The following is a 23,248-nucleotide window of genomic DNA, read 5'->3' as shown; positions in this document are numbered from 1 at the left end:
ACCTGCTTTGGAGATCTTGAACATTTCTGTTTTGTAAATCTTTTTTTTGATTGGAAAAAGGAAAAAGTGTGGTAGGAAACGGTGCCCAAGCAACAGGGTGACCACAGCCTTGAAAAGATTGTCAGGAAAAGCTGATTCAAGAACTTGGGAGAGCTTCACAAGGAGTGGACTGAAGCTGGAGTCAGCGCATCAAGAGTCACCTCACTCAGACGTCTTCAGGAAAAGGGCTACAGCTTTATGGAGATGCTGATTTCACTTCCAAGTGGTTTGCTGACCATGATATTACGGTGCTTGACTGACCAGCCAACATGCCTGACCTGAACCTCACAGAGAATCTATGGGGTATTGTGAAGAGGAAGATAAGTAACATCTGACAAACAATACAGAGGAGCTAAAGATTGCTATCAAAGAAACCTGGGCTTCAATAACACCTCAGCAGTACCACAGACTGATCGCCTCCATGCATCGCCGCATTGAAGCAGTAATTCATACAAAAGGAGCCCCAACCAAGTATTGAGTGTATTATTAAACCTGCTTTGGAGATCTTGAACATTTCTGTTTTGTAAATCTTTTTTTTGATTGATCTCTGAGAAAAAATTCTAAGTTTTTGAAATACTGAATTTTACATTTTCCTAAGCTGTAAGTCATAACAAAAAACTCTTGAAATATTTACATTTGTGTGCAATGAATCTAGAATATAAGAAAGTTTGCTTTTTTGAACGAAATTACAAAAAATAAAGAACTTTTCCATGATTTTTAAATTTTGTGAGATGCACCTGTATATATATATATATATATATATATATATATATATATATATAAATTGGCAAAATATATGAGGAAATATGAGTAACTAAAACATCTCTGAAACTTAACGCAGATGTATTTTAAAGTCTATTTCATGGTCTGTTTTGAAATATATTTATAAATGTAAACAAATATATTTTTCTGGGTGCGTTTAAATGTATACATTTTGATTTTAATAGTTGGATATAGAAGGTCAAAACCTTTGTGTTGACAGGCCAAATGTATCATTTAAAAGTGGTAAACAGACATTTATTGTTTCTATAACTAGCTACTTTTAATGCTAGGTTAATTTTATGTTACATAATAGTTTATGAAAACAAAAATGCTTTAAAAAAATTATGCTTTAAAAATGCCATGAGGCACCAAAATGTACCATATTCATGTTAAATGCTTTTGGAACTCTTTGATGATGAAGTAAACATTAAGATAGACATTAATCCTCTTCAAAATAAAACAGACTGATCTGAGAGGATTTGAAGTTTGGATTTGGTTCAAGAGTTCTTGTACAGGAATGCCATGTAACCCATGATCTCACCCTTTTGGTCTGCTGAGGCTTTACCATGACATCAATCCACTCTTGAAGGCTTTCCGAATGATTCCCGTCTCCATGGTATTGTCCACAGGTGCCCACTGGCAGTTTCAGGCTCTGAGCGTTGAATATGGCATGTTCCTGAGAGTGTGTTTGGTTAGCTAGTGGTGTGATCATGTAGCTCACGCTATTATTGACTGTGATCATGCCCCTGGGGATCGAGAAGACAATATGCCAATCACAAAGATGTTTAAACTTTGAGATTCACTGATAAAGGGAAAAATGAGAGTCATGGATATTTAAACAGGCTGACAGGATGGAAACCACTCAGCTGTGTTTTGCACGGGAAGCAGAGTAGCTCCACCACAGATAAAAATGATCTTTATCCCGGATGGGAGGTGAAGAAAGAAGGGAATAAAACTGAATTGATAGCCAACTTCTGTTTATGCTGAACTAGGTTAAGCAAAAACAGATTTCCTTGCTTCCTGGATATCACAGTTTTCCCCAAACACAAGTGAAGTTACACACACAATGCTTCACAGATAATGCTTAAAAATGCTTCCACTGCAGAAATGCAAAATAATAAGGCACAAAAATAAGCCAAAACCAAATAAGATTAAGATAAATGTGAACGCTACTTGTTTATAAATGTTGCTTCTTTCTGTAGAAACGAGTGTCCTACAAAGTTGCAGAATGCTTGATGTGATACAGATTTTTGAATATTAACAAAAAACATGCATGCATGTTGACATGTCTACGATACATAAAACGCTAGACAAAAAGGCTTTCATTGTTCTCATTCAGTTGAATCATACACCACAGCTGTGAAAATCATCTGGAAGTGTGTGTGTCTGTGTATACACTACAAAATGCTGTTCCCTTTTCTCCAATCAAACCCCACTCACTCAAGCTGTCCTGGCTTAAATATTCATTGATCTGTTTTGATCAGTCAATGCATGTCTGTTCTTCTCCTGTTTGAGTCTCTGAAGGAGTCGAAGCACTCAACAGGACTCTTTACATCTACCCTCAGCCCACTCAGAAATCTGGAGACCCGGCCATGCTGCTACAGTGAACTCGCTGAACTCACTTCCTGGGCTAATGAACTAGAACTTTTGCACAACGAAAACATGTCCTCATGCTGCAAAGTCACGTCACTAAAGCTGAAGTTTTTAAGAGTCTGACAGTTTAGGAAATAGAACTTAAATGGTTTTGTGAAAGTCCCAAATACTAACCAGGACGCGGTTCTGCATAATAATGCTACACTACAAAATTTAAATCTGATAAACAAAATAAAATAAAATTAGAATTAAATAAAATGCAATAAATATAATACATAAAAAAATAAGAAATAAATGTACTGTGTTTTAAGGACACTTCTTTTGAAGAGTATTATGTATAAATCAGAAAAAGAAGCTAAAGCTCACAGTAGGAGTAATCATGATTATACCTCGGTTAAATGTAGAATGTGTGATTTCTGAACCACTGGTGGCACCAAGAGGAATTGTGAAAATAATTTAAAAAAGATTTTAAAAATGACTTCTCAAACTCCCCCCATATGCCACTGCAACCCCTTTTGTCACTCTAAAATATTAAATTGATCTATTGAACATGCAATATTAAAAATAATAATAATAATAATTTTTCACACAATACGTATGCAGATCTGCTGTAGTCCTTACCTGAGTCCTGCACAGGTGCTGATGACCACACTTGACCCCTGGATCCCTTTGACTGACCCATGATAATAACAGTGATCCTGGAACCAAAACAACTTAATATAACATCAGAGGAAAGGAGGAAACTTGTTCTGAATTTAAAAAACAAAAAAACAAAAGTAATGATGTGCAATAGATTTCTTACTGCTTTATCTAATCTAGAATTACTTTCACAACATTAACATCACACATACTGAATCATTTTAAACACTGATAAAGACGAAGCAAAACAAATGACTTGTTATTTAGAGCTTATGAGTTTACTGTGACAGCACAGTTTATTATAAGATTACCGTGACAATACCAACGGCTCCTTCACTCACCCTGTTGGAAGGCCTGGAAAACTGACGGTCTCCATTCGGATTGTACCATATCTCCTGATATTCAGAGGAGAACAGCTCCCTTACACAAGAACATGCAAAAAAAGACTAAATCATTCCATTATACATTTAATCAGCACACAGCTGTATAACCAGACAACTTCCATCACGCCCATAAAGGAATAACATAAACACTTCCAACTTGTTTCCATTCCTTCTCTGGAGTCACACATGAATCAGGATTTGCTCCCTATCAGATCTAGGTTATGTAGAAACCGACAGGACTTACTAGGATTTCTACACGAAAATGGCTGACAGTGTGAAGTCTCTTTCCTTTAATGGCCTCGAGCTCATTAAAGATTCATCTAAAGTGGCTGAATGCTTTGAGAATCACAGATACTCAGTAAGTGTGTTTACTGTCTGATAGACAGTCTGTTCATTGTGCTTATATACTTTTCTTTCTCCTCAAGGTTGAAACAGGATGACTAAGTGCTAAACTGACACTAAATATTTAATTTCCCCTAACAAGACTAGCAAATGATTTTCATAATGACTGGAAATAACACTCAGATCCTGTCTTACCACTATATATATACTTTGAAGACTCAGTACTGTTTATACTTTAGATTTATGTTTGCCAATTTTTGCCTTTATTCTTTTGACAGGACAGTTGGTAGACAGGAAGAGAAGTGGGAGAGAAGAGGGGGCGGGATCTGTAAAAGTTCACAAACCAGGAGTCGAACTCAGGATGGCCGAAGTGCAACAGCACTTCATGTCTGCACACTGTCCATGAGGCTATCAGGTGAGGTGACGTGACATTCAGCCAAGTATGGTGAACCATACTCAGAATTTGTGCTCTGCATTTAACCCATGTGCACAGACACACACAGCAGTGAACACACACAAACCGTGAACACACACCCGGAGCAGTGGGCAGCCATTTATGATATGGCGCCCGGGGAGCAGTTGGGGGTTCGGTGCCTTGCTCAAGGGCACCTAAGTCATGGTATTGCCGGCCTGATATTTGAACCCACAACCCTAGGGTAAGCAGTCAAACTCTCTAACCACTAGGCCACAACTTCCCCATCGGGACCGACAGTACTGTGTAAACTTAAAAAGTGAAGAGATTATGTTGACTTTTTTTTGTTCTGTACCCCCCCATCTTAAGTAAAAAATAAATAAAAATCTATTTGTAAAAAATTCATGAGATTAATGGTGATTAATTATTTTAATATGTATATTTTTAAAGTCTGTTTTATTGGTTTAACAAGGCAAAATTAAATATTTTCCTCCTTAAGAGAGTAAAAAAGTAAATGGTAAGTATAAAATACCATAGTAAAATGTTACTTTGGTATGGTTTAGTTTTTTTTTTTTTTTTACAACCAAGTGTCATTTAAAATTCTTAATTATAAAACTTTTGAAGAAATTGGTTTGAATTATTTTTTAAATCAAACTATGTACATTTTACTTTTAAATCACACAGACAGCAAGTGCACTAAATAACTTATAGTCATTCTTTTTACATTTAACTGTTCTCATTTCTGTCAGACAGTGTACACTGTAAAAAAAACTATTTGTTGAGTCAACATAAAAAACCTTTTTACCACTTTGAATCTGTCTGAACCTAACCACACATTGTGGTCTCATCCTCCCTCCCTCTCTCTCTCTCTCTCTCTCTCTCCCCCTCTTTCTCTCTCTTACAAACACATACATCTCTAATGTCTGTCCCTCTTTGTTTAAATTAGTTGGCCCAACAACACTTACTGGACACAGTCCAGACCTACTGGACCGCAACCTCCATCACCCCCACACAGGAACCCCCACCAGGCAGCACAAGTCTGCACTGGCCCTGCAGGACCCTGGATCTCTGCCAGGGAGAAAAAGTGTCATGGACATGAGTTCAAAGAGGCCCTCAGAGACATACCAGTCATACACCCTTCTGATATACATTAAGTCTTTAAAATAAATATGTTACAAGATGAAATAATATCACACAGGGTCCTTTAAGGTCGAATAACCATATGTCACAGTATCAACATACATTTTAACAGTTTAAATCCCCTAATGCTAATATGAAGTCAATTCTGTCAGTATGTCAGTAGTACTGATGTGAAAATTTTATTTCAACAAAACATTTTTTTCATTAAGAAACATCCCTGCAAAACTTTTCATTTTTGGGTGGAGTATGAGAGGAAACAGGCCCAATTATAATACTAATGTAATACTAAGCGATTGATATTTACTAAATAAATGCCTCTCCTAATTTTAACTTAAAATATTTGCAAGCATGAACACTTATGCTAAATCAACAATAAGAATCAGACACTTATGCATGAACATTTTTAACCCTGTTATCAAATGTGTTAGCATTGACACCTAGATAAGTATGGAAACTGAAGAGGGTGACATTTAATGAATAGTCTTTATTTTGAAAAGAAAAGTGTGCAGTGACCAACTTTTTAACAGGCAATGACAAACTAAGGCAAAACATCTAATGGAGGCACACTTAGTTTTTGACATACAAATGATGAAGTCATATAATTTGCTTCATCAAAACGTTTTATTTGATATTGAACACCAACAAGGTAATTCCACTTTCAAATAGAGTCCAAGAGTGTAGAAAAACACTCAGGACAAAATTCCAGTAGGCCAGAGGGTCCAGTAGGCCAGAGGGGTTCTTGAGTGTACCATCTCAAACAATGCACGCCTGTTGAGGGAACTAAAACAAGGCTTGCACTTAATCTGCCACACTGCCGCCCAATGACCAGATACATGATGCTATATTGAGCACAGCCATAAACAGCCACTGGGCCAACAAGAAGACTCATAAATTAACAATAAACTGACTCTGGCTGAGCTTGATGCTGTCCCTTAGGCTCTGGAAAAACAGAGTGGGTGAGAAAGAGATAGGAGGAATTTTACTGACATTTTTACTGGCACCTTGTCAATTGTTTTAGCTACACAATAAAAAACACTTACAGAAAGATACCTATAAAACAAATGCTGGCAAAAATAGACCCTGCAGAGAGTTTGAATGTAGTCCAATCTAACTACTAACTGTACAAGGAGCCGTTGAATAACGGACCACTCATTAATATATCTTACTGGCAATTAAACTGTATTTAAGATTATCCCTTTTACAATTTTTATTTTTTTTAATCCCTATGGCAAAGGGGTTTATTTAGCATAATGACTTTTTGCTGTGAAATCTTCATTTTTATAAAGTAAACATAAGAATAAATGTTATACTGTTAGTAATATGTAAAAATGAAAACTTAGTGGATTTAACTTACAGTAGGTTTACTTGATTATTCATATTTTATTCATAGTCCATCAATTTTACAATAAAAAAGCGTTAAAATGTATCAAATATGATACATCAGGCTTTTAAACAATGTTTATTTATCATCTCTTAATCATTATTATATTGCATTGCATTATGTTTAACCTGCACTACATTGCATATTTTTTATAATTTTTTCCTCACAGTATGAGCTCTGAAAAGGAGAAAAAGATCCCTGTGGTAAACTCTTGGTTAAAGATTGAAAAGTATTGCATGCAAATTAGCTTTTTTTTGTCAAATTCCTTAACTCAATTTTGCTGCATAACTGCAAGTTTGCTGCAAATAAACATTTAAAATATTTCTTTCTCCCTCCCTCTGTATAGTATAGGATACAGGGAATATTCATATATTAAAAGGACAAAGATGCAAAATGGATAGGAATTATTTTCAACCCACAGAGCACTAAAAGGGCTGGCACTGGGCCCGACAGATGCAGTGATGAAGAGCTGTGTGTTTGAGACACGGCTGTCTGGCAGCAGCTGAAACAAAGAGCTCATTTCATCATAAACGAACTGCGTCTCAAGGGTCAGTAGGCCATATTTTCTCCTCATATCAAATGACATCATTCTAGAAGGAGGGCAAGGGAGGAGGGAGAGAGAAAGCTGAAATAGGGACAACACAAACAGAAAATAATTGGAAAGGGCAAAAAGAGGAGAGGAGACGGGCTGGAGGGGAGGTTGATGTAATTGAGGGCATTGCCTCAGCCATCATCATGATGGAGGCACTTTTATTGCCCTGTTCAAGAGCTTAAAAGCCTGTCCGAGCGCTCTGCCCTCTAACTGACAGCCAGGCAGCCTCTCAGATGGGTCTTCTGAAAGTCAAAAAAGCCAATGCATGTATAAGAAAATAAACAAAAGCAACAGAATGCAGAACACACGCATTAAACTCAACAAAAAAACAATATTGACCATATTTACTTTCTTATCCCTATAAAGACTGTATCATATTTGACAAGCTAATTTCTGAACCCTCTAAATTGAACATGATCCAATCTTTCTACAGCCTGATTGATAGCTTATACTTGCTTAGCACATAAAAGGCCTTTTAGTGAAATTGTAAAAATGTCCCCCTTAAAGGGATACTCCACCCTAAATTTTTTTTTTTATTATTAATCACTTACCCTTATGTCGTTCCAAACCAGTAAAAGCTTTGTTCGTCTTCGGAACACAATTTAAGATATTTTGGATGAAAACCAGGAGGCTTATGACTTCCACAAGGATGCAAGGATGTTTTCTTTTAAATTAAAGCATAAATACACGTAGTAACAGCCAGTGTTGGGAAGGTTACTTTGGAAATGTAATAGGTTACAGATTACAAGTTACCCTGTTTAAAATGTAATAGTAGTGTAACTTTTTCAATTACTTTATTAAAGTAATGTAACTAATTACTTTTGAGTACTTTTTGATTACTTTTCTAAATTTGTGAAATTTAAAGAATAATAAATAAAAGCATATACATCAACTTAAATACAGTTATCTAATAAGCATGTGTCGTATTCTGTGTAATAAACTCCTAAACATTGGTGTTTTTTTTAAACTGCTGTCTCTGTATATGATGATAGTTTTCTCAAAATAAGTAAAATGCACATGAAGTGACACAGAGCAGTTCTAGAAATTATGTTTATGTGCTCGTGTACTCCTATATTGAGGCAGCAGAGGTTGAAAACACTGCAAGCTTCAGTAGGCCTATGTGTAGTAAATGAAACCATGTCTTTGCCATTAATTTACAGGAGGGGCGGACTGGGAAAAAAAATTCAGACTGGAAAATTCAAACTCATACAAACAAATTCATGGACAAAACTATTTTTTATCTATTTTAAATCTTTAATTTGGGGACATGCAAAATAATTATAAGTTCTCTCCTGAACTGCACCTTCACTTCTATTTTTCTCTTCAGTCTCTTTATTTTGCCCTGTTATCCATCTCTCTCATGACTTTAATACTCAAGATTGAACAAAACTATACAATACAATACTCTACAATACTACAATATCTTTATAGAAAAATCCTAATACTGTACACGAGTCATGTTTTCCTTACAAAAATTGACTTGCTTTTTTTAGCCTATATAAAAGTAAAATAACCTTGTTTTTTTGTTTTTTTTTGCAAATGGATTTGTATTTATTTTTAAATTTTTATTTTTGGTGATCACAGTTAAACAATAGTAACCATTTTCTCTGGATTTATAGTTAAATATTAAAATGTTAATTTTCGTAAGGGTTGTGTTGTTGTCTGTCGTAGCTCCCCTAAACCTATAAAAAAAAATCTGATTGTTTTTCAGATAAATTCCTACTGTAACATTACAACTGATAATAATGATGTCCTTTATATAGTTTTTTTGAGTGATGACTGATGAGCAACGTGCTGCTGCTTGATTAAATAAATAAAAAAACAAAGACAAAAAAGCATCTTTACAGATGAAACTGACCTGAAACCCTGAACACTAGTTCTGCTTCTCTGCTCCAGCTGTGCGCTTCCCCAGTCCACTCTACTCTCTCTCTCTCTCTGTCTCTCTCTCTGTCTCTCTCTCTCTCTCTGTCTCTCTCTCTCTCTCTCTCTCTCTCTCTCTCTCTCTCTGTCTCTCTCTCTCTCTCTCTCTCTCTCTCTCTCTCTCTCTGTCTCTCTCTCTCTCTGTCTCTCTCTCTCTCTCTCTCTCTCTCTGTCTCTCTCTCTCTCTCTCTCTCTCTGTCTCTCTCTCTCTCTGTCTCTCTCTCTCTCTCTCTCTCTCTCTCTCTCTCTCTTTCTCTCTCTCTCTCTCTCTCTCTCTCTCTCTCTCTCTCTCTCTCTCTCTCTCTCTCTCTCTCTCTCGCATTGATTACTCTGAGTCTGATCCAAACCATTTGGCGGAGGCGCGGAGAGCGCGCGAGTCATGACTAACACTTCATGACTTATTAGAGATTTAATTATCAAATGGCGGATTCGCAAATGATCGCTTTAGTACATTCGGCAGGCAATTATACAATAATGATATTAAATAGTGGGGCAAAATCGGCTGCCAGGCCACCGAAATTGTCCCGGTTCTCCCGGTGTCCAGTCCGCGCCTGATTTCCACAGACACGCAGAATGTGCATTCAAGTGTACTGACCTACTTTTGATTTAGTCATACAAAATGTGGCATATTCCGTCCGCGTTAGGCATTCCGTTTTTATGACTGGATTCTACGAACCATAGTCAGTGCGATTTGGGAAAGAAATCAGTTAAATCTGTATGTGGATGTGTGTAAATATTCAAATGTAATCCCCTTTGTAATCGTAAAAAATTTCATAAGTAACTGTAATTTAATTACTCATTTTTTCGTAGTAACTGTAACTAATTACAGTTACTATATTTTTGTAATTAAATTACGTAACGCTGTTACATGTAACTAGTTACTCCCCAACACTGGTAACAGCACATCCTTGTGGCGTGGCTGACACAGAAGAGCGTAGGCAGTATGAGTGATGTGGAGAGACACAGAGGAGACTGTTTACAAAGGAATTGTTGAATAAAGTCGTTATTTTTGTTTTCTTTGCTTACAAACAAAATTCTCGTCGCTTCATAATGTTACAGTTGAACCACTGATGGCACATGGACTATTCTGATGCTTCTTTACATACTTTTTTCTGAACCTTGACACTGTAATTTACTTCTATGCAGTCTATGGGACAGTCATAAACCTCCTGGTTTTCATCCAAAATATCTTAAATTGTGTTCTGAAGATGAACTGAGCTTTTACGGGTTTGGAACGACATGGGGGTAAGTGATTGTAACAATGTTCTTTCGTGGGAAGAAGGAGGCGGGAACCAGCGGATAATCAAATCAAGTTTAATAATAAAATAAACACAAAACAGCGCGGCAGCCCCTCACGGACGACTGCCGTGCACAAACAAAATTCAAACACAACTAAAATCCAGGCCTGGTCCTCTCTCGTCCTTCACTGTTGTCGCTCCTGTTTTATATCCTTCCATCTCCTCCGTGGGACTCGAGACCGGTGAGTGTCGCAGGTGTCGCTGATTTCCAATCACTCCACCTGCCTTAATCCGTTCCCAAGGCTCTCGGCCCCGCCCCACTCGTCACAGTGATTAATGACAAAATTTTCATTTTGTAAATTGCAAAATTTTGCTCCATTTCAGGCCTCTAGGGCTGGGCGATATATATCTAATGATATGATCGTGCGCATAGTCAGTAAATCTGGTTCCGTGATTACTGCTAAATCGCCATCACCTGCTTATAAATGGAGCGGCACTTAATAGACAGAGCCATAGATCACTGACAAGCTACGCAATATCACGTTCATTATCGAAGGTGATTCATCTGGGATAATGAATGCGATATTGCGTAACTGAGTTCTTACTTAAAAGGAGCACATACAGTTCATTACAGGCTTGGTAAATACTAATTAGTTTGTAATTTCATTATTAGTTTTTAAGAATCCACAGGGGTGCCATAGAATTAATCATTTTTAAGGTACTGTCCTGTAATGTACTTTAAAGTCACACTGCATCACAAAAACGTGATGTTCTTTCTTAGTACTGTTGTCTTATTTTCCAGTGTAGTGTATCTTGATTTAGCTTTATGAATTTAAGACTTTCTGCTCTGATTTAAGACTTTTTAAGGCCCACAGAAATCCTGTCATGGAGTTAAGATTCAACTTAAAGGGTTAGTTCACCCAATAATCAAAATTATGTAATTAATAACTCACCCTCATGTCGTTCCAAACCAGTGAGACCTCCGTTTATCTTCGGAACACAGTTTAAGATATTTTAGATTTTTTAGATAATGCGTATTGGAGACGCGAACCGTTTAAAACAATTCAGTTCGATTTGGTGAATTGGTTCAAAAAGATCCAGTTACATCGAATGATTCGTTCCCGAAACGGAAATCACAAACTGCTTTGTTTTGAACTCTCTCACAGCAGACACGAAAAAGAAGACAATGCTGAATAAAGTCGTAGTTTTTGCTATTTTTGGACCAAAATGTATTTTCGATGCTTCAAAAAGTTCTTACTGACCCTCTGATGTCACATGGACTACTTTGATGATGTTTTTCTTACCTTTCTGGACATGGACAGTATACCGTACACAGTTTCAATGGAGGGACTGAGAGCTCTCCGACTAAATCTAAAATATCTTAAACTGTGTTCTGAAGATAAACGGATCATAAACATTATCAATGACATAATTTTGATTATTGGTTGAACTAACCCTTTAAGTTTATTGGTGCAATGCAAAAATATCATAAGTTGTAACTTAGTGCCCCTTTGTATCAAAACTAGGCACAGCCGGTGCAGAGGACTGTGCTGGTTACCGCCTGGCTTTTCTGAGTCATCCAACCAAGTCTTTGCAAAACAAGAGGTCTTTTGAAGTCCTGTCACTAGCCTTTTATTGCCAATGATACATCTCAGAAATAATCAACCTGATGTATTCTGTTATCAACCTGTTATCATGTTCACTAATTAACTTACTTCCTAATGGCTATGCACTCCTGGGGGAAACACTAAATCATGTGATGCACTCAGCTTCTGGTGTCCTGCATGGAGCAGGCGTATCAGATGTCACTCCCACATGGTTTAATGCTGGTGCGGTGCAAATGCTCTCCATCAACACATGCACATCTGCTTGTGCCAAAAAGGGAAGCCACATAGATGTGTATTTTTGGCACAATGCTATGAACAGCATTTCATTGCGAATATATCACTACACCTCAAGTTGGTAGTGAAATGTGGCTACAGTGGAAAATTGCTGGACAGTGAATGGAGATGCTTATAAGACTATGAGCACAAACTCACTCATTTCTCCGGAGTTGTAGAATCAGATCATCCCCTCCCACAGTAATTTTGACCTCTGCCTCAGATGGATGCTGGGAAGGAAAATCAGTCAGGTAAGAATAGAATTACCTAATAATATATATATATATATATATATATATATATATATATATATATATATATATATATATATATATATATGAAGAGTTCAGATGCAAAAGCCTCTAAGTGCCATCTGAAATTTTCATCTAAAATTAGGATTTTATCAGGCTCCTATATTTATGTTCAGTTATTTCACTTTAATAGCCTGGAAAAGGACCTGCACATTGCCATTAAAGTAAAATGACTCAACCTAAGCATAGGATCTTAATAAAAATCCTAATTTTAGATGAAAATTGGAGTTGGAAAAAATATAGCATGCTGAACCTCTGACGCACTACTACTACAAAGATACACTGGCAGTCAGCATTACCTTTGTGCCCTCGTGAGATCTTTTATGTCTGGCAGGGCTGATCCACTGTGGATAAGTGATAAAGTGCTCCGTGTTGTCATGGATACGAGATGACTGTCCATGCCAGCGTTCATCTAAAAGTGCAATAAATCAATCAAGAGACCAACTAATAATCAATCTCAATCGATTAACAGCCAACAAGCTCCACTGCTCAGCATCTTCCACGTAGACTTCCACGATACACACCAACGAGCATCCTGTATTATTTAACAGTGACTGTAATAAAGTAACACTCACCCGTGTGAATGTCCTCGGCATGTACAGTGCATATTAAAGACAGATGTAAACAACAACATAATAAAAACAATCGGAATAGCACTGCGCACGCGACCATGCAGCGATTCAAATGCACGCCCTGAAGCATCATAACATGCAAAAAAAAAAAAAAAATGCACGAAATAAACGAGCCGTGCACGATTAATTATTATCGATTATGAACAGCGTTCATGATGAACAGCACCGGGATGTGTTTGTCTGTAGAGACCGACGGAGGCAGTGAGAGGAGCGCATCTTCACAGCCCTCTATCACCCTAAGCACCTCCCCTGCTTCAGCCTGCCTCCACCATTCAGAAAAAACATATATCTGTCTGTATGCTTATCAAATATTCTTGACCATGGTTTTACTAAAGTAACTGATTCCTACAAAATACGCTTTCATTATGAAATACGATCATGATGAAGATTAAAATGACCTTAATTAGTAGAAGTCCTCAGTCTTGAATGGTATGTAGTTGTTTCAATCACAACATGCTGTTATAGTTAGTACTTACCGTTATAATTTCAGTGCAAAATGAGGTCAGGGATACCCAATTAATACCTTATGTGAAATAAAATACACCTCGGCACCAAAACAGCTAGCACAGAGAGTAATGGACCACAACTAAAAGAAATGAAGAGATTTCTATCAGCAGCCTGCATGCTAAGTGAGCTATAATACTGACCATTGCTACAATACTAGTGGTAGAAAAAAATATTGTGTTTATAATTGGTATTGAAAGGCATTTACAGTTGTTACAGTGACGGGGTGTACATACACTGTTATAATTTACACATGAAAGTAGGTCAGGGATACTATATTATACACCCATCATTGTGTGTAATAATACACTTGGCTTCAAAACAGCTAGCACAGAGAGTAGTGTAGAGGGAAGATATGTGTCCCTGTGGTGATTCATTAAAACCAGAAGCAAATCAGACTACATGCTGCGCCAATAATTCTGTGACTTCATTTAATTGCATCCAACAACAAAGTACGGGAAAAACCAGACCAGCACAGACTACATCCTCAAAATTATTTTTGTGGTAATCAACATTATATCACAAATGCTGTGGATTGAGCTTAACTTAAGCAGCTCTTCAAACAATGCACAAGTTTTTATTTTTTTATTAAGATTAACATTTCTGCTTTTAAATCATCCAAATATTTACCCCATTCAATTCCATTGTCAGTGCCTCACCATAACCTTGATTTTTGCTTTGGAAAAGGGGGCATATATGTTGTAATGTAATGTTGTTATCAACATTATGCCACAAATGCTGTGGATTGAGTTTAACCTGGAATGTGTAGCCTTTTTTCGCTTGGATAAAAGCGTCTGCTAAATGCATAAATGTGAAATGTAAAATATTTCTTAAAGGGATAAATTAATTCTCATTTCATTAAATGTGCCCCATAGTACAGGATATGTAATGACACAAAAATTGTGTGTTATTCCTTATCTCCACTAGGAATCTTAGGGCAGAAAATAACATGGAAATAGCCCACTTCATTCACCTTCGTTTCCTACAGAAAAAGGCAATAAATTATAAACACTGAGAGCTTGTTTTTATTTATTTTAATTATTATTTTTTTAATACCAAAGCGGAAAATTAACTTGCATTTTGGTCTTTTTTAACATATTATCAACACTGGTCGCTTTCCAGAATGTCTGGATGTTCTTCCCAGAACTGGTCTCCAATGATATCACAGGAATGACTTGTAACCTTTTTTCTGGTCCGTGTTACAGTAATTTCTGTCTCTACTTCATCTGGCCGCTTGATCTGTTTAGTTGTGGTTTCATTCACCTGAAGGAAAGAATTTAAGAATTAAACATTTCATTCAAGATAATAATTTTAAAACAAAATGTTTTACAGCTGCAGTTTACCTTTTCCCATATTAAAGTCGTGCCTTTTTTGTGCAGTGGGGATTCTTTATTGTAATTGATATTGAACTCAGAAAACAAGATCTCATTCTTATCCGCTGCTTGTGATCCCTGTATATGGGAAAAATTAGGAAACTTTTTAGTTTCTTTATGTAACACAGTGTAATGTATTACACTAGATATATAGTGTGAACAGACAAAATAACTGTACTGGAATTAGGTGTGTTTAATTAAAACTATGTGGAGAAATAAAACCCAATTAAGGACAAATTTTACATTCACAAATTATATTGGTAATTAAATACTGATTATGTTTCTGATTAAAACTGTTTATTGGATAATATTCCTAAATTACAGAAAAAAACTAGTCAGCTTTTAAATACTGTCATGTTCATATTGTTTGGGATGACAACGTTGTTTGTACATAATTGCCAAGCTGTCTATATGATAACTTGTCTAGAAGAAAAAAAACAACTCAGGACAAACATAAAAATACCCAGTTAAACAAAAAATAGTTTAATTGATCATACACTGAGTCTCTCCTCAGCTTGCGTTGTGGTCAGTCCACCTTTCTGAACCAGAGTCCAAAACGTAGTGTTGTACAAATTGTTAATGTGACCTGAATAGAAATAACAAATGTTCAAATGAAGAATTGTGAGATTCTGAAACAATTTTAAATCCACAGTTAAATGTTTATATAGTCTCTATAGCTAGCCGTTCATTTCTAGGACACCTAGAATGGAAAAATCATGGATTTCACATTTATATTTTAATGCATAATCAAAATACAATATATTTATGTTATTAACATACAGCACATTTTCATTAATGCTCAATCACAAGCAAACATGAAACCATATTCACAACCAAAGGGTTGGCATGAAATAAAGTACAATCATAGTAAATCTCAGAAGTAAAAAATGACTCTACTTCATTCTATTATACTGTTTTATACATGTTACAGTCAAACACATGTTATCATTAAATTCACTTACAATCTGCCTGTCTCCAGCTTAGATAGTCTCTTAGGTTACGGTTGCTAGGATACAGAACCACCCTGCCATCGAAGCTGGGTGGGTACAGCAGCGGATGCTCCACAAAATACTCCTTCCAATAGTAAACAAAGCTAGAGGAAAACTGGGAAGCCACGTGGGTCATCAGTTTACTGTAGAGAGAAAGAAAAACATTTAATAGGTGAGTTTCATAGGCAGCATAACCCTGGACAACCATCCTGTCCTGTTTAGCATCAGGATGGTTTTAAAATACATGGCAGATTCTGGCAAGTTTATCTATGGCAATGTGTCAGCATACAATTATACCTGGCCCTTCTTTTGAACCAAGTGGTGGATCTTCTGAACACGAAGCTGAACTCATCACTCTGTCCATAGGCTATAGTGATGTCCTCCAGCTCCTCCATGACTGAACGGGCACTGCGGCTCATCAAACCCAGAGCTCGGTTATCATTGGGTTTCATGAAGTTATGCTGCTCGGAAAACCTGGAATCACAAAGATCATTTTGAAAGTAATTTCAGTAATCACTCGTTTTCTGCCCTTCACGAAATTGTACAAACATAAGACACGGTGTTAGTTCTTTAAGAGCATGGTATAACTGTACAGAAGCACTTACTTGTGAAAGTTGCGTCCATCCAGCCGAACCACAATGTAACAGTTTCTCAAACATGTGTCGTCGAGCTCAAAGTTTCTCACGTATTCAAATTTGCTTTTGGCCATGACAGATGATGTGCTGAATTTAAGACGTAAGAGGGTCTTGTGTTCTGTAAGCACTTTAAAGTTGACCGATAACAGTCTCAGCATAAGGATATCAGGACAGATACGTTTGACTCAAATCATGATGTTAGTTCAGAATATTTGTGAGGCGTAACTTTTATCTGTCATCCAGAAAGCGCATCGTCATGAATTAAATGTTAATATTCATGTCTCAGGAAGAACTCAAACGAGTGATTATCTAAGATCGCGTTGTATTTTTATTGTATTATTATTATTATTTAACATTACAGTGTTTACAAAATGTTATTCCTTAACCGAAAGTATGTTGTATCAAACTCACATGTGCGTAAGCGGTCATTGTATTGGTACGTCACCTTATACAGTCCCTCAGAATACACTTCTGAAAATTATGTTCCGCCAGAAAGTGTACGAGGCATCAGCCGCTTTTGGAGATTTAAAAGCGTAATGATGCAAATCGATACATCTAATACAAATCGAAGATTTTTGTCAGCAATGTTTTTAATAGAACGAGAAGATTTGTTATTGCAATTTTAAATAAGAGTAAAAAGATCATGCAGAATAATATGCCTAGTTGTGTCCAGTGTGGTTGCTTTTCAGAGTTAATGATAAATAAAGCGAGACAAAGTGAAGCTGGGCAGTCTTACATTTGTTTGGTTTTTTTATTTATTAGTAAAAAAAAAAAAAAAGTAAAATCAAGGTATAAATGGTCTTCCCACAACTTGTCTTCTGTTATCATGTCAATTTTTGTTAGAGTATTTTTTATTTTGTTAATTTTTTTTTTTACATATTTAGATAAATAAGCTGTATCTCCAAAACTTCACCCCTAAAACATTGCACTCAGAGCAGTTCCTACAGAAATAATGGGAGAAATTTGTAATATGGAAAGAGAAAGACAGGACAGTATTGTTAAAAAAAATGACTGAATAGAAAAACAAACACTCTGCACTATTTACTCAGTGAGTCACTTCATGAGTCACTCAGATGTCATGAAGCTGAATGTGGTAGGTTTTCACAAATCTATTGTTTATAGGTATACTGATCACATCCTATGGATGTGCAGAGCAAGCAACACTCTTAAACAAACATAGATATAAAAAGCAAAGTGATGATATCATAAGGTCTTCCACCTCAGCAGCGGCCTTCTTTCACAATCAAAATGTCTGCATTAGTGTGCCTAAAAAACAAACACCATTTCAGTGATTCAACATCACAGCATCCATGCCACAGCACTTGCTAACTATCAGCAAAATCCATACAGCGATGCTGTTATGCTACACAAACAGAAGCAAATGAATGGACTCACATTCTCTGCACACACAGGGTGCATTCATTGACGTATGTGATGCCATCATTACCACATACAGGAGAGTAGTTGAGAGGGCATGCTTGACTGACACTCAGACCCCCACATGCAGGCTGTCAGATTAAAGACACACACACAATTCACAGTTATGCATCGCAGTTCATCTTCTGAGGTGTTTGTTCGGGGTTTTAGTGTATTAATGGACTTACCCTGCGGTAGAGTCTTGATTTATCCTCTGCACCTGAAAAAATTGGTATTGTTGAATTAATCGCATTGCAATAATTCTTTGTTAACTGCAAATGGCACACATCAATGATAAAAGTAATACAATAATAACAATGCTTTTTTATCTTTACTATTCCACTTGGAGTGACTTACCTACAGAGAGGATGAGGACCAGACTCATCAGAACCACTGCTGTTCCAGTCATGTCGCTCAAATGAAGGAAGAAAAGAAGGTTTTAAAGTAGAAATCTGTATATGTAAGTTCAGGCTGAGAGCTTTGACTTAGGAACTGATGACTTCCAGCTCGTTTCTGAGTGTTGTATTGGTGATGATCAGCATCATATAGTTTGAAAGGGAGGGGAGGAGGAGAGGTGCTGATATTTTGACGGGTTTCCGCCCCACCTACCCACCGTCCCACGTCAACAACACTGAGAACAGAGCCTCTCTATTGTCTCTCTCTTTATTGAGGGATAAACATTCCAGTCTGTCCCAAAATTGCTGAGCACAATCCAAAATGCATTGGTCTGTATAATATCCCTCAAAACAGATCTGGCTGGGAGGTGTGTCCCTGTTTATTGGCCCCAAAGTGAAATGAAAGAAATTCCACTTAACATGGAATGCAGTTGACAGTAATTACGTAATGTAATAATTAACTACATAACTTAGCAGGGAATTTTTTACATTTTACATTTTAGAAAAAAAAAGAAAATTAAATTTTCAAGACAATCTCCTGAACTCCAAACTGAATGTCAACATTTCTAGGGTTTACAAAGAGTGGTGTGAAAAGGGAAAAACATCCAGTATGCGACAGTCCTGTGGGCCAAAATGCCTTGTTAATGCTAGAGGCCAGAGGAGAATGGGCCGACTGATTCAAGCTGATAGAAGAGCAACTTTGACTGAAATAACCACTGTTTACAACCGAGGTATGCAGCAAAGCATTTGTGAAGCAACAACACGCACAACCTTGAGGCGGATGGGCTACAACAGCAGAAGACCCCACCGGGTACCACTCATCTCCACTACAAATAGGAAAAAGAGGCTACAATTTGCACGAGCTCACCAAAATTGGACAGTTGAAGACTGGAAAAATGTTGCCTGGTCTGATGAGTCTCGATTTCTGTTGAGACATTCAGTGAAGTGAAGTGAGTGAAGTGAAAGTGACATTCGGCCAAGTATGGTGACCCATACTCAGAATTTGTGCTCTGCATTTAACCCATCCGAAGTGCACACACACAGAGCAGTGAACACACACACACACACACACTGTGAGCACACACCCGGAGCAGTGGGCAGCCATTTATGCTGCGGCGCCCGGGGAGCAGTTGGGGGTTCGATGCCTTGCTCAAGGGCACCTAAGTCGTGGTATTGAAGGTGGAGAGAGAACTGTACATGCACTCCCCCCCAGATGGTAGAGTCAGAATTTGGTGTAAACCGAATGAGAACATGGATCCATCATGCCTAGTTACCACTGTGCAGGCTGGTGGTGGTGGTGTAATGGTGTGGGGTAAGTTTTCTTGGCACACTTTAGGCCCCTTAGTGCCATATGGGCATCGTTTAAACACTACAGCCTACCCGAGCATTGTTTCTGACCATGTTCATCCCTTTATGACCACCATGTACCCATCATCTGATGGATACTTCCAGCAGGATAATGCACCATGACACAAAACTTGAATCATTTAAAAATGGTTTCTTGAACATGACAATGAGTTCACTGTACTAAAATGGCCCCCACAGTCACCAGATCTCAACCCAATAGAGCATCTTTGGGATGTGGTGGAACGGGAGCTTCGTGCCCTGGATGTGCATCCCATAAAATCTCCATCAACTGCAAGATGCTATCCTATCAATATGGGCCAACATTTCTAAAGAAAGCTTTCAGCACCTTGTTGAATCAATGCCACATAGAATTAAGGCAGTTCTGAAGGCGAAAGGGGGTCAAACACATTATTAGTATGGTGTTCCTAATAATCCTTTAGGTGAGTGTGTATATATATGTATATATATATATATTACATTACATTTATTCATTTAGCTGACGCTTTTATCCAAAGCGACTTACAATTGCTATATATGTCAGAGGCCGCATGCCTCTGGAGCAACTAGGGGTTAAGTGTCTTGCTCAGGGACACATTGGTGTCTCACAGTAGATTCGAACCCAGGTCTCTCACACCAATGGCATGTGTCTTATCCACTGCACCAACACCACCCCACATATATATATATATATATATATATATGTGGGGTGGTGTTGGTGCAGTGGATAAGACACATGCCATTGGTGTGAGAGACCTGGGTTCGAATCTACTGTGAGACACCAATATATATATATTAGAGCCCGACCGATATGGATTTTTGGGGGCCGATGCCGATATTAACTCGAAAAGAGCCGATTTATAAGCCGATATTTTGATTTTAAAAATAAACTGGATATTAGACGCATTTCCTATAAACTGCACTTACACAACATTCAATAGCAAAATATCTGCCTGTTCTATGTATGTGGGCTGTATAAACCATTTTCCAGAAGGGATTATGTTAAAAAAAGCCTTAGATTACAGTCTCAATGAATAAACAATTGCACATCAAAGTATATATTTTTTTAATGATCAAAAAACAGTCTGGTTTTAAACATTTAACACTTTTACTTTCTTCCAGTTGAAGCTGGTTTTAACAGTCTGTGTGTGTACTGTAAATAAATTATAATACTAAAGTTAAAGTATTTGCAGAAGTAGTCCCACACTTTGCTGCTACAGCATTCACCTTTTTCAGCCATCTGTAGGCAGAAAGAGAGACAGAGAAAGAATAAGCATGTGTATAAATAATAATATCACCATGTATCATTACTCATGTCATCATTAGAATTATAATAATAATAAACTGGGATCTCCTACATAGGCAAAAATTAGAAATATATATATTTTTTTATTTTTCAAGCAATAGGTATGACCTATTACCTACTTATATTTAACAATATTATTACAACATTTTCCTGTTATGTCTGTAAAGTTGCTTTGAAACAATATGTAAAAAGAAAAAAAGCGCTTGTTCAGCTCACATTTATTTACATGTCCCCTCTGGTTTAATCATTTCTGACGCACCTACTGTAACTACACTATTTGCTCTCACAGACACATTCACAACAGACCCGTATATCTTCTCCTCTTCTCTTTGTGCAGTCTGAATCAAAACATCGTCTTGCCTACTCTTACTGGAAGATTACGGAATCAATTCGAAGTTGAATGGTTAACGTTAGTGTCATGAACACACCGCTGTCAACTTTAAGAAGAACCACCTTCAAACAAGTTAATAGCAAGCATTTAAGGGGCTTGCTAAAAAAGGAAGCTATATTAGCGTTAGAGTAACGTAACAGTTGTTGTTTTTTCGAGGCACGCTGTACATAACTTCTAGTCATTGACTACACACGCCCCCCTGCCACAGTTACGCGGCCATTATGTGCAGATATATTTAGATATATTATCTGCAGATATATTTAGAATAAGTTAAACGCTAAAGTTATAGTTTGACCTCTTATTAACGTTCGCGCTCTTCCACTGATAAACATGGTATTATCTTTGTTGCTAATCTAATATAGCAATGCATTAGCGGCTGTAAGTGATGTTACAGAATATTTAGAAGTGATAATGATAGGACCGTTAGCTAGAACTACCACACAGTTTTTATATACAGTGTATGAACTAAATCTACAATCATTTCACATGACGAACGACAGACTCACCGTCAAAAGAGTGCACCTCCTGTGGCTTGGCTGATCGCTTTCTTCTGTAGTGGATTTCTGGCGCTGTTGTCAACTGGGGAGTTGCAGAGCTCCCTCTGGTGGGCACACTATGCAACACTCATAACATGAGTGAAGCATGAGACTCTGTTTCTCATGTTTCATCGGCCGTTATAAACGTCGATGCCGATTTAAATGCAATTAGCTCATATCGGCCGATAATATCGGCCGGCCGATATATCGGTCGGGCTCTAATATATATATATATATATATATATATATATATATATCATTTTTATGAAAAAGTGCAAAGTGGAACTTTTTGAATTTTTACACTTTGCATATGGGTTAAAAAATCTAAAATGCGATTGACGGTAATTGCGTAATGTAATATTTAACTACATAATTTAGCAGAAAAAAAATTATTTTTACACTTTGCATTTGTTAAAAAAATCAAATATGGGACAAACACAAAATACAGAAATTCTTGCAAATAACCAATAATAAATCAAGTAATTAACCAGAAACAATAAAAGGTATATTTGACTCTATTCTACTTGATTTTTAACTACAAAAGTCTTGCTATTAATGGCCCCTTTACAGGCTGTAATGTAGCTATTTTAAACGATTAAATAAAGAAATGCATTTGGAAGGAGTAAATTATGATGATGAACGGAGGTCTTACGGGTTTGGAACGACATGAGTTATTCATGACATAATTTTCATTTTTTCGTTGAACTAACCCTTTAATGTGTAAAGGATCAGTATTTGTTAATGTCTGGAGAAGTAACGGGGGAAAATATTTCGAGATTCAGAATTTTACAAGGGTTGACAACGTAGACGTAGACCTATATCTAATCCTTATAAGGGTATTATTTATATATATATATATATATATATATATATATATATATATATATATATATATATATATATATATATATATATATATATATATATATATATATATATATATATATATATATATATATATATATATATATATACACACACGTTAAAGGCTGATACTTAGTAAAAATAAATAAATAAAAAATTAACATCTCACTGAAAAAACAAAACAAAAACATTGCTCAGGAGCTCATTGTTTTTTGAAGCGAACTTGAACAA

The 23,248-nt window shown here is 36.7% G+C and overlaps 3 protein-coding genes and 1 long non-coding RNA gene across 5 annotated transcripts in view; all 4 read right to left on the bottom strand.

Moving 5' to 3' along the window:
• Positions 1-13,492, bottom strand: part of LOC132113874 (disintegrin and metalloproteinase domain-containing protein 19-like) — a 30,005-nt gene extending 16,513 nt beyond the window's left edge. For both annotated transcript variants that reach the window (XM_059521911.1, XM_059521912.1), the window contains exons 1-6: positions 13,208-13,492; positions 12,932-13,044; positions 12,481-12,551; positions 3,375-3,453; positions 3,016-3,092; positions 1,343-1,547 (exon numbers count right to left, since the gene is read on the bottom strand). In XM_059521911.1, coding sequence (XP_059377894.1) covers positions 1,343-1,547; positions 3,016-3,092; positions 3,375-3,453; positions 12,481-12,551; positions 12,932-13,044; positions 13,208-13,337 — 675 coding nt within the window. In that variant the 5' untranslated portion in view covers positions 13,338-13,492. The remainder of the gene's footprint in view (positions 1-1,342; positions 1,548-3,015; positions 3,093-3,374; positions 3,454-12,480; positions 12,552-12,931; positions 13,045-13,207) is intronic.
• LOC132114268 (uncharacterized) lies at positions 4,882-6,881 on the bottom strand. The gene is made up of 2 exons (XR_009425276.1): positions 5,861-6,881; positions 4,882-5,826 (listed from the first exon to the last, which is right to left on the bottom strand). It is a non-coding gene; the product is annotated as an uncharacterized LOC132114268 (long non-coding RNA).
• Positions 13,493-14,790: 1,298 nt separating the features above from the next.
• Positions 14,791-17,257, bottom strand: LOC132114267 (probable tRNA(His) guanylyltransferase). Its single transcript, XM_059522378.1, has 6 exons — positions 16,736-17,257; positions 16,428-16,604; positions 16,104-16,273; positions 15,639-15,727; positions 15,112-15,219; positions 14,791-15,031 (listed from the first exon to the last, which is right to left on the bottom strand). Exons 1-6 carry the CDS (start codon positions 16,921-16,923, stop codon positions 14,870-14,872), a joined length of 894 nt encoding a protein of 297 aa, XP_059378361.1. The 5' UTR covers positions 16,924-17,257; the 3' UTR covers positions 14,791-14,869.
• Positions 17,258-17,660: 403 nt separating this feature from the next.
• Positions 17,661-18,770, bottom strand: LOC132114266 (probable pancreatic secretory proteinase inhibitor). The gene is made up of 4 exons (XM_059522377.1): positions 18,539-18,770; positions 18,370-18,401; positions 18,161-18,273; positions 17,661-18,031 (listed from the first exon to the last, which is right to left on the bottom strand). Exons 1-4 carry the CDS (start codon positions 18,588-18,590, stop codon positions 17,986-17,988), a joined length of 243 nt encoding a protein of 80 aa, XP_059378360.1. The 5' UTR covers positions 18,591-18,770; the 3' UTR covers positions 17,661-17,985.
• Between the last annotated feature and the right edge of the window lie 4,478 nt (positions 18,771-23,248).

The sequence above is a fragment of the Carassius carassius genome, chromosome 33 (genome assembly GCF_963082965.1).
Source record: "Carassius carassius chromosome 33, fCarCar2.1, whole genome shotgun sequence".
In the NCBI taxonomy this organism is placed as follows: Eukaryota; Metazoa; Chordata; class Actinopteri; order Cypriniformes; family Cyprinidae; genus Carassius; species Carassius carassius.
The sequence above is the reverse complement of the archived record's forward strand: the minus strand, read 5'-3'. Positions and strand labels throughout refer to the sequence as shown.

Excerpts from the sequence above, each read along its gene's own strand:
- LOC132114267 (XM_059522378.1), bottom strand. The coding sequence starts at position 16,923 with ATGCTGAGACTGTTATCGGTCAACTTTAAAGTGCTTACAGAACACAAG. Across the intron at positions 16,605-16,735 it reads GATGGACGCAACTTTCACAA|GTTTTCCGAGCAGCATAACT; the intron begins GTAAGTGCTTCT and ends TTGTGATTCCAG. Across the intron at positions 15,032-15,111 it reads CGACTTTAATATGGGAAAAG|GTGAATGAAACCACAACTAA; the intron begins GTAAACTGCAGC and ends TCTTTCCTTCAG.
- LOC132114266 (XM_059522377.1), bottom strand. The coding sequence starts at position 18,590 with ATGACTGGAACAGCAGTGGTTCTGATGAGTCTGGTCCTCATCCTCTCT. Across the intron at positions 18,402-18,538 it reads GGTCCTCATCCTCTCTGTAG|GTGCAGAGGATAAATCAAGA; the intron begins GTAAGTCACTCC and ends CAATTTTTTCAG. Across the intron at positions 18,032-18,160 it reads ACCCTGTGTGTGCAGAGAAT|GCACACTAATGCAGACATTT; the intron begins GTGAGTCCATTC and ends TTTGTTTTTTAG.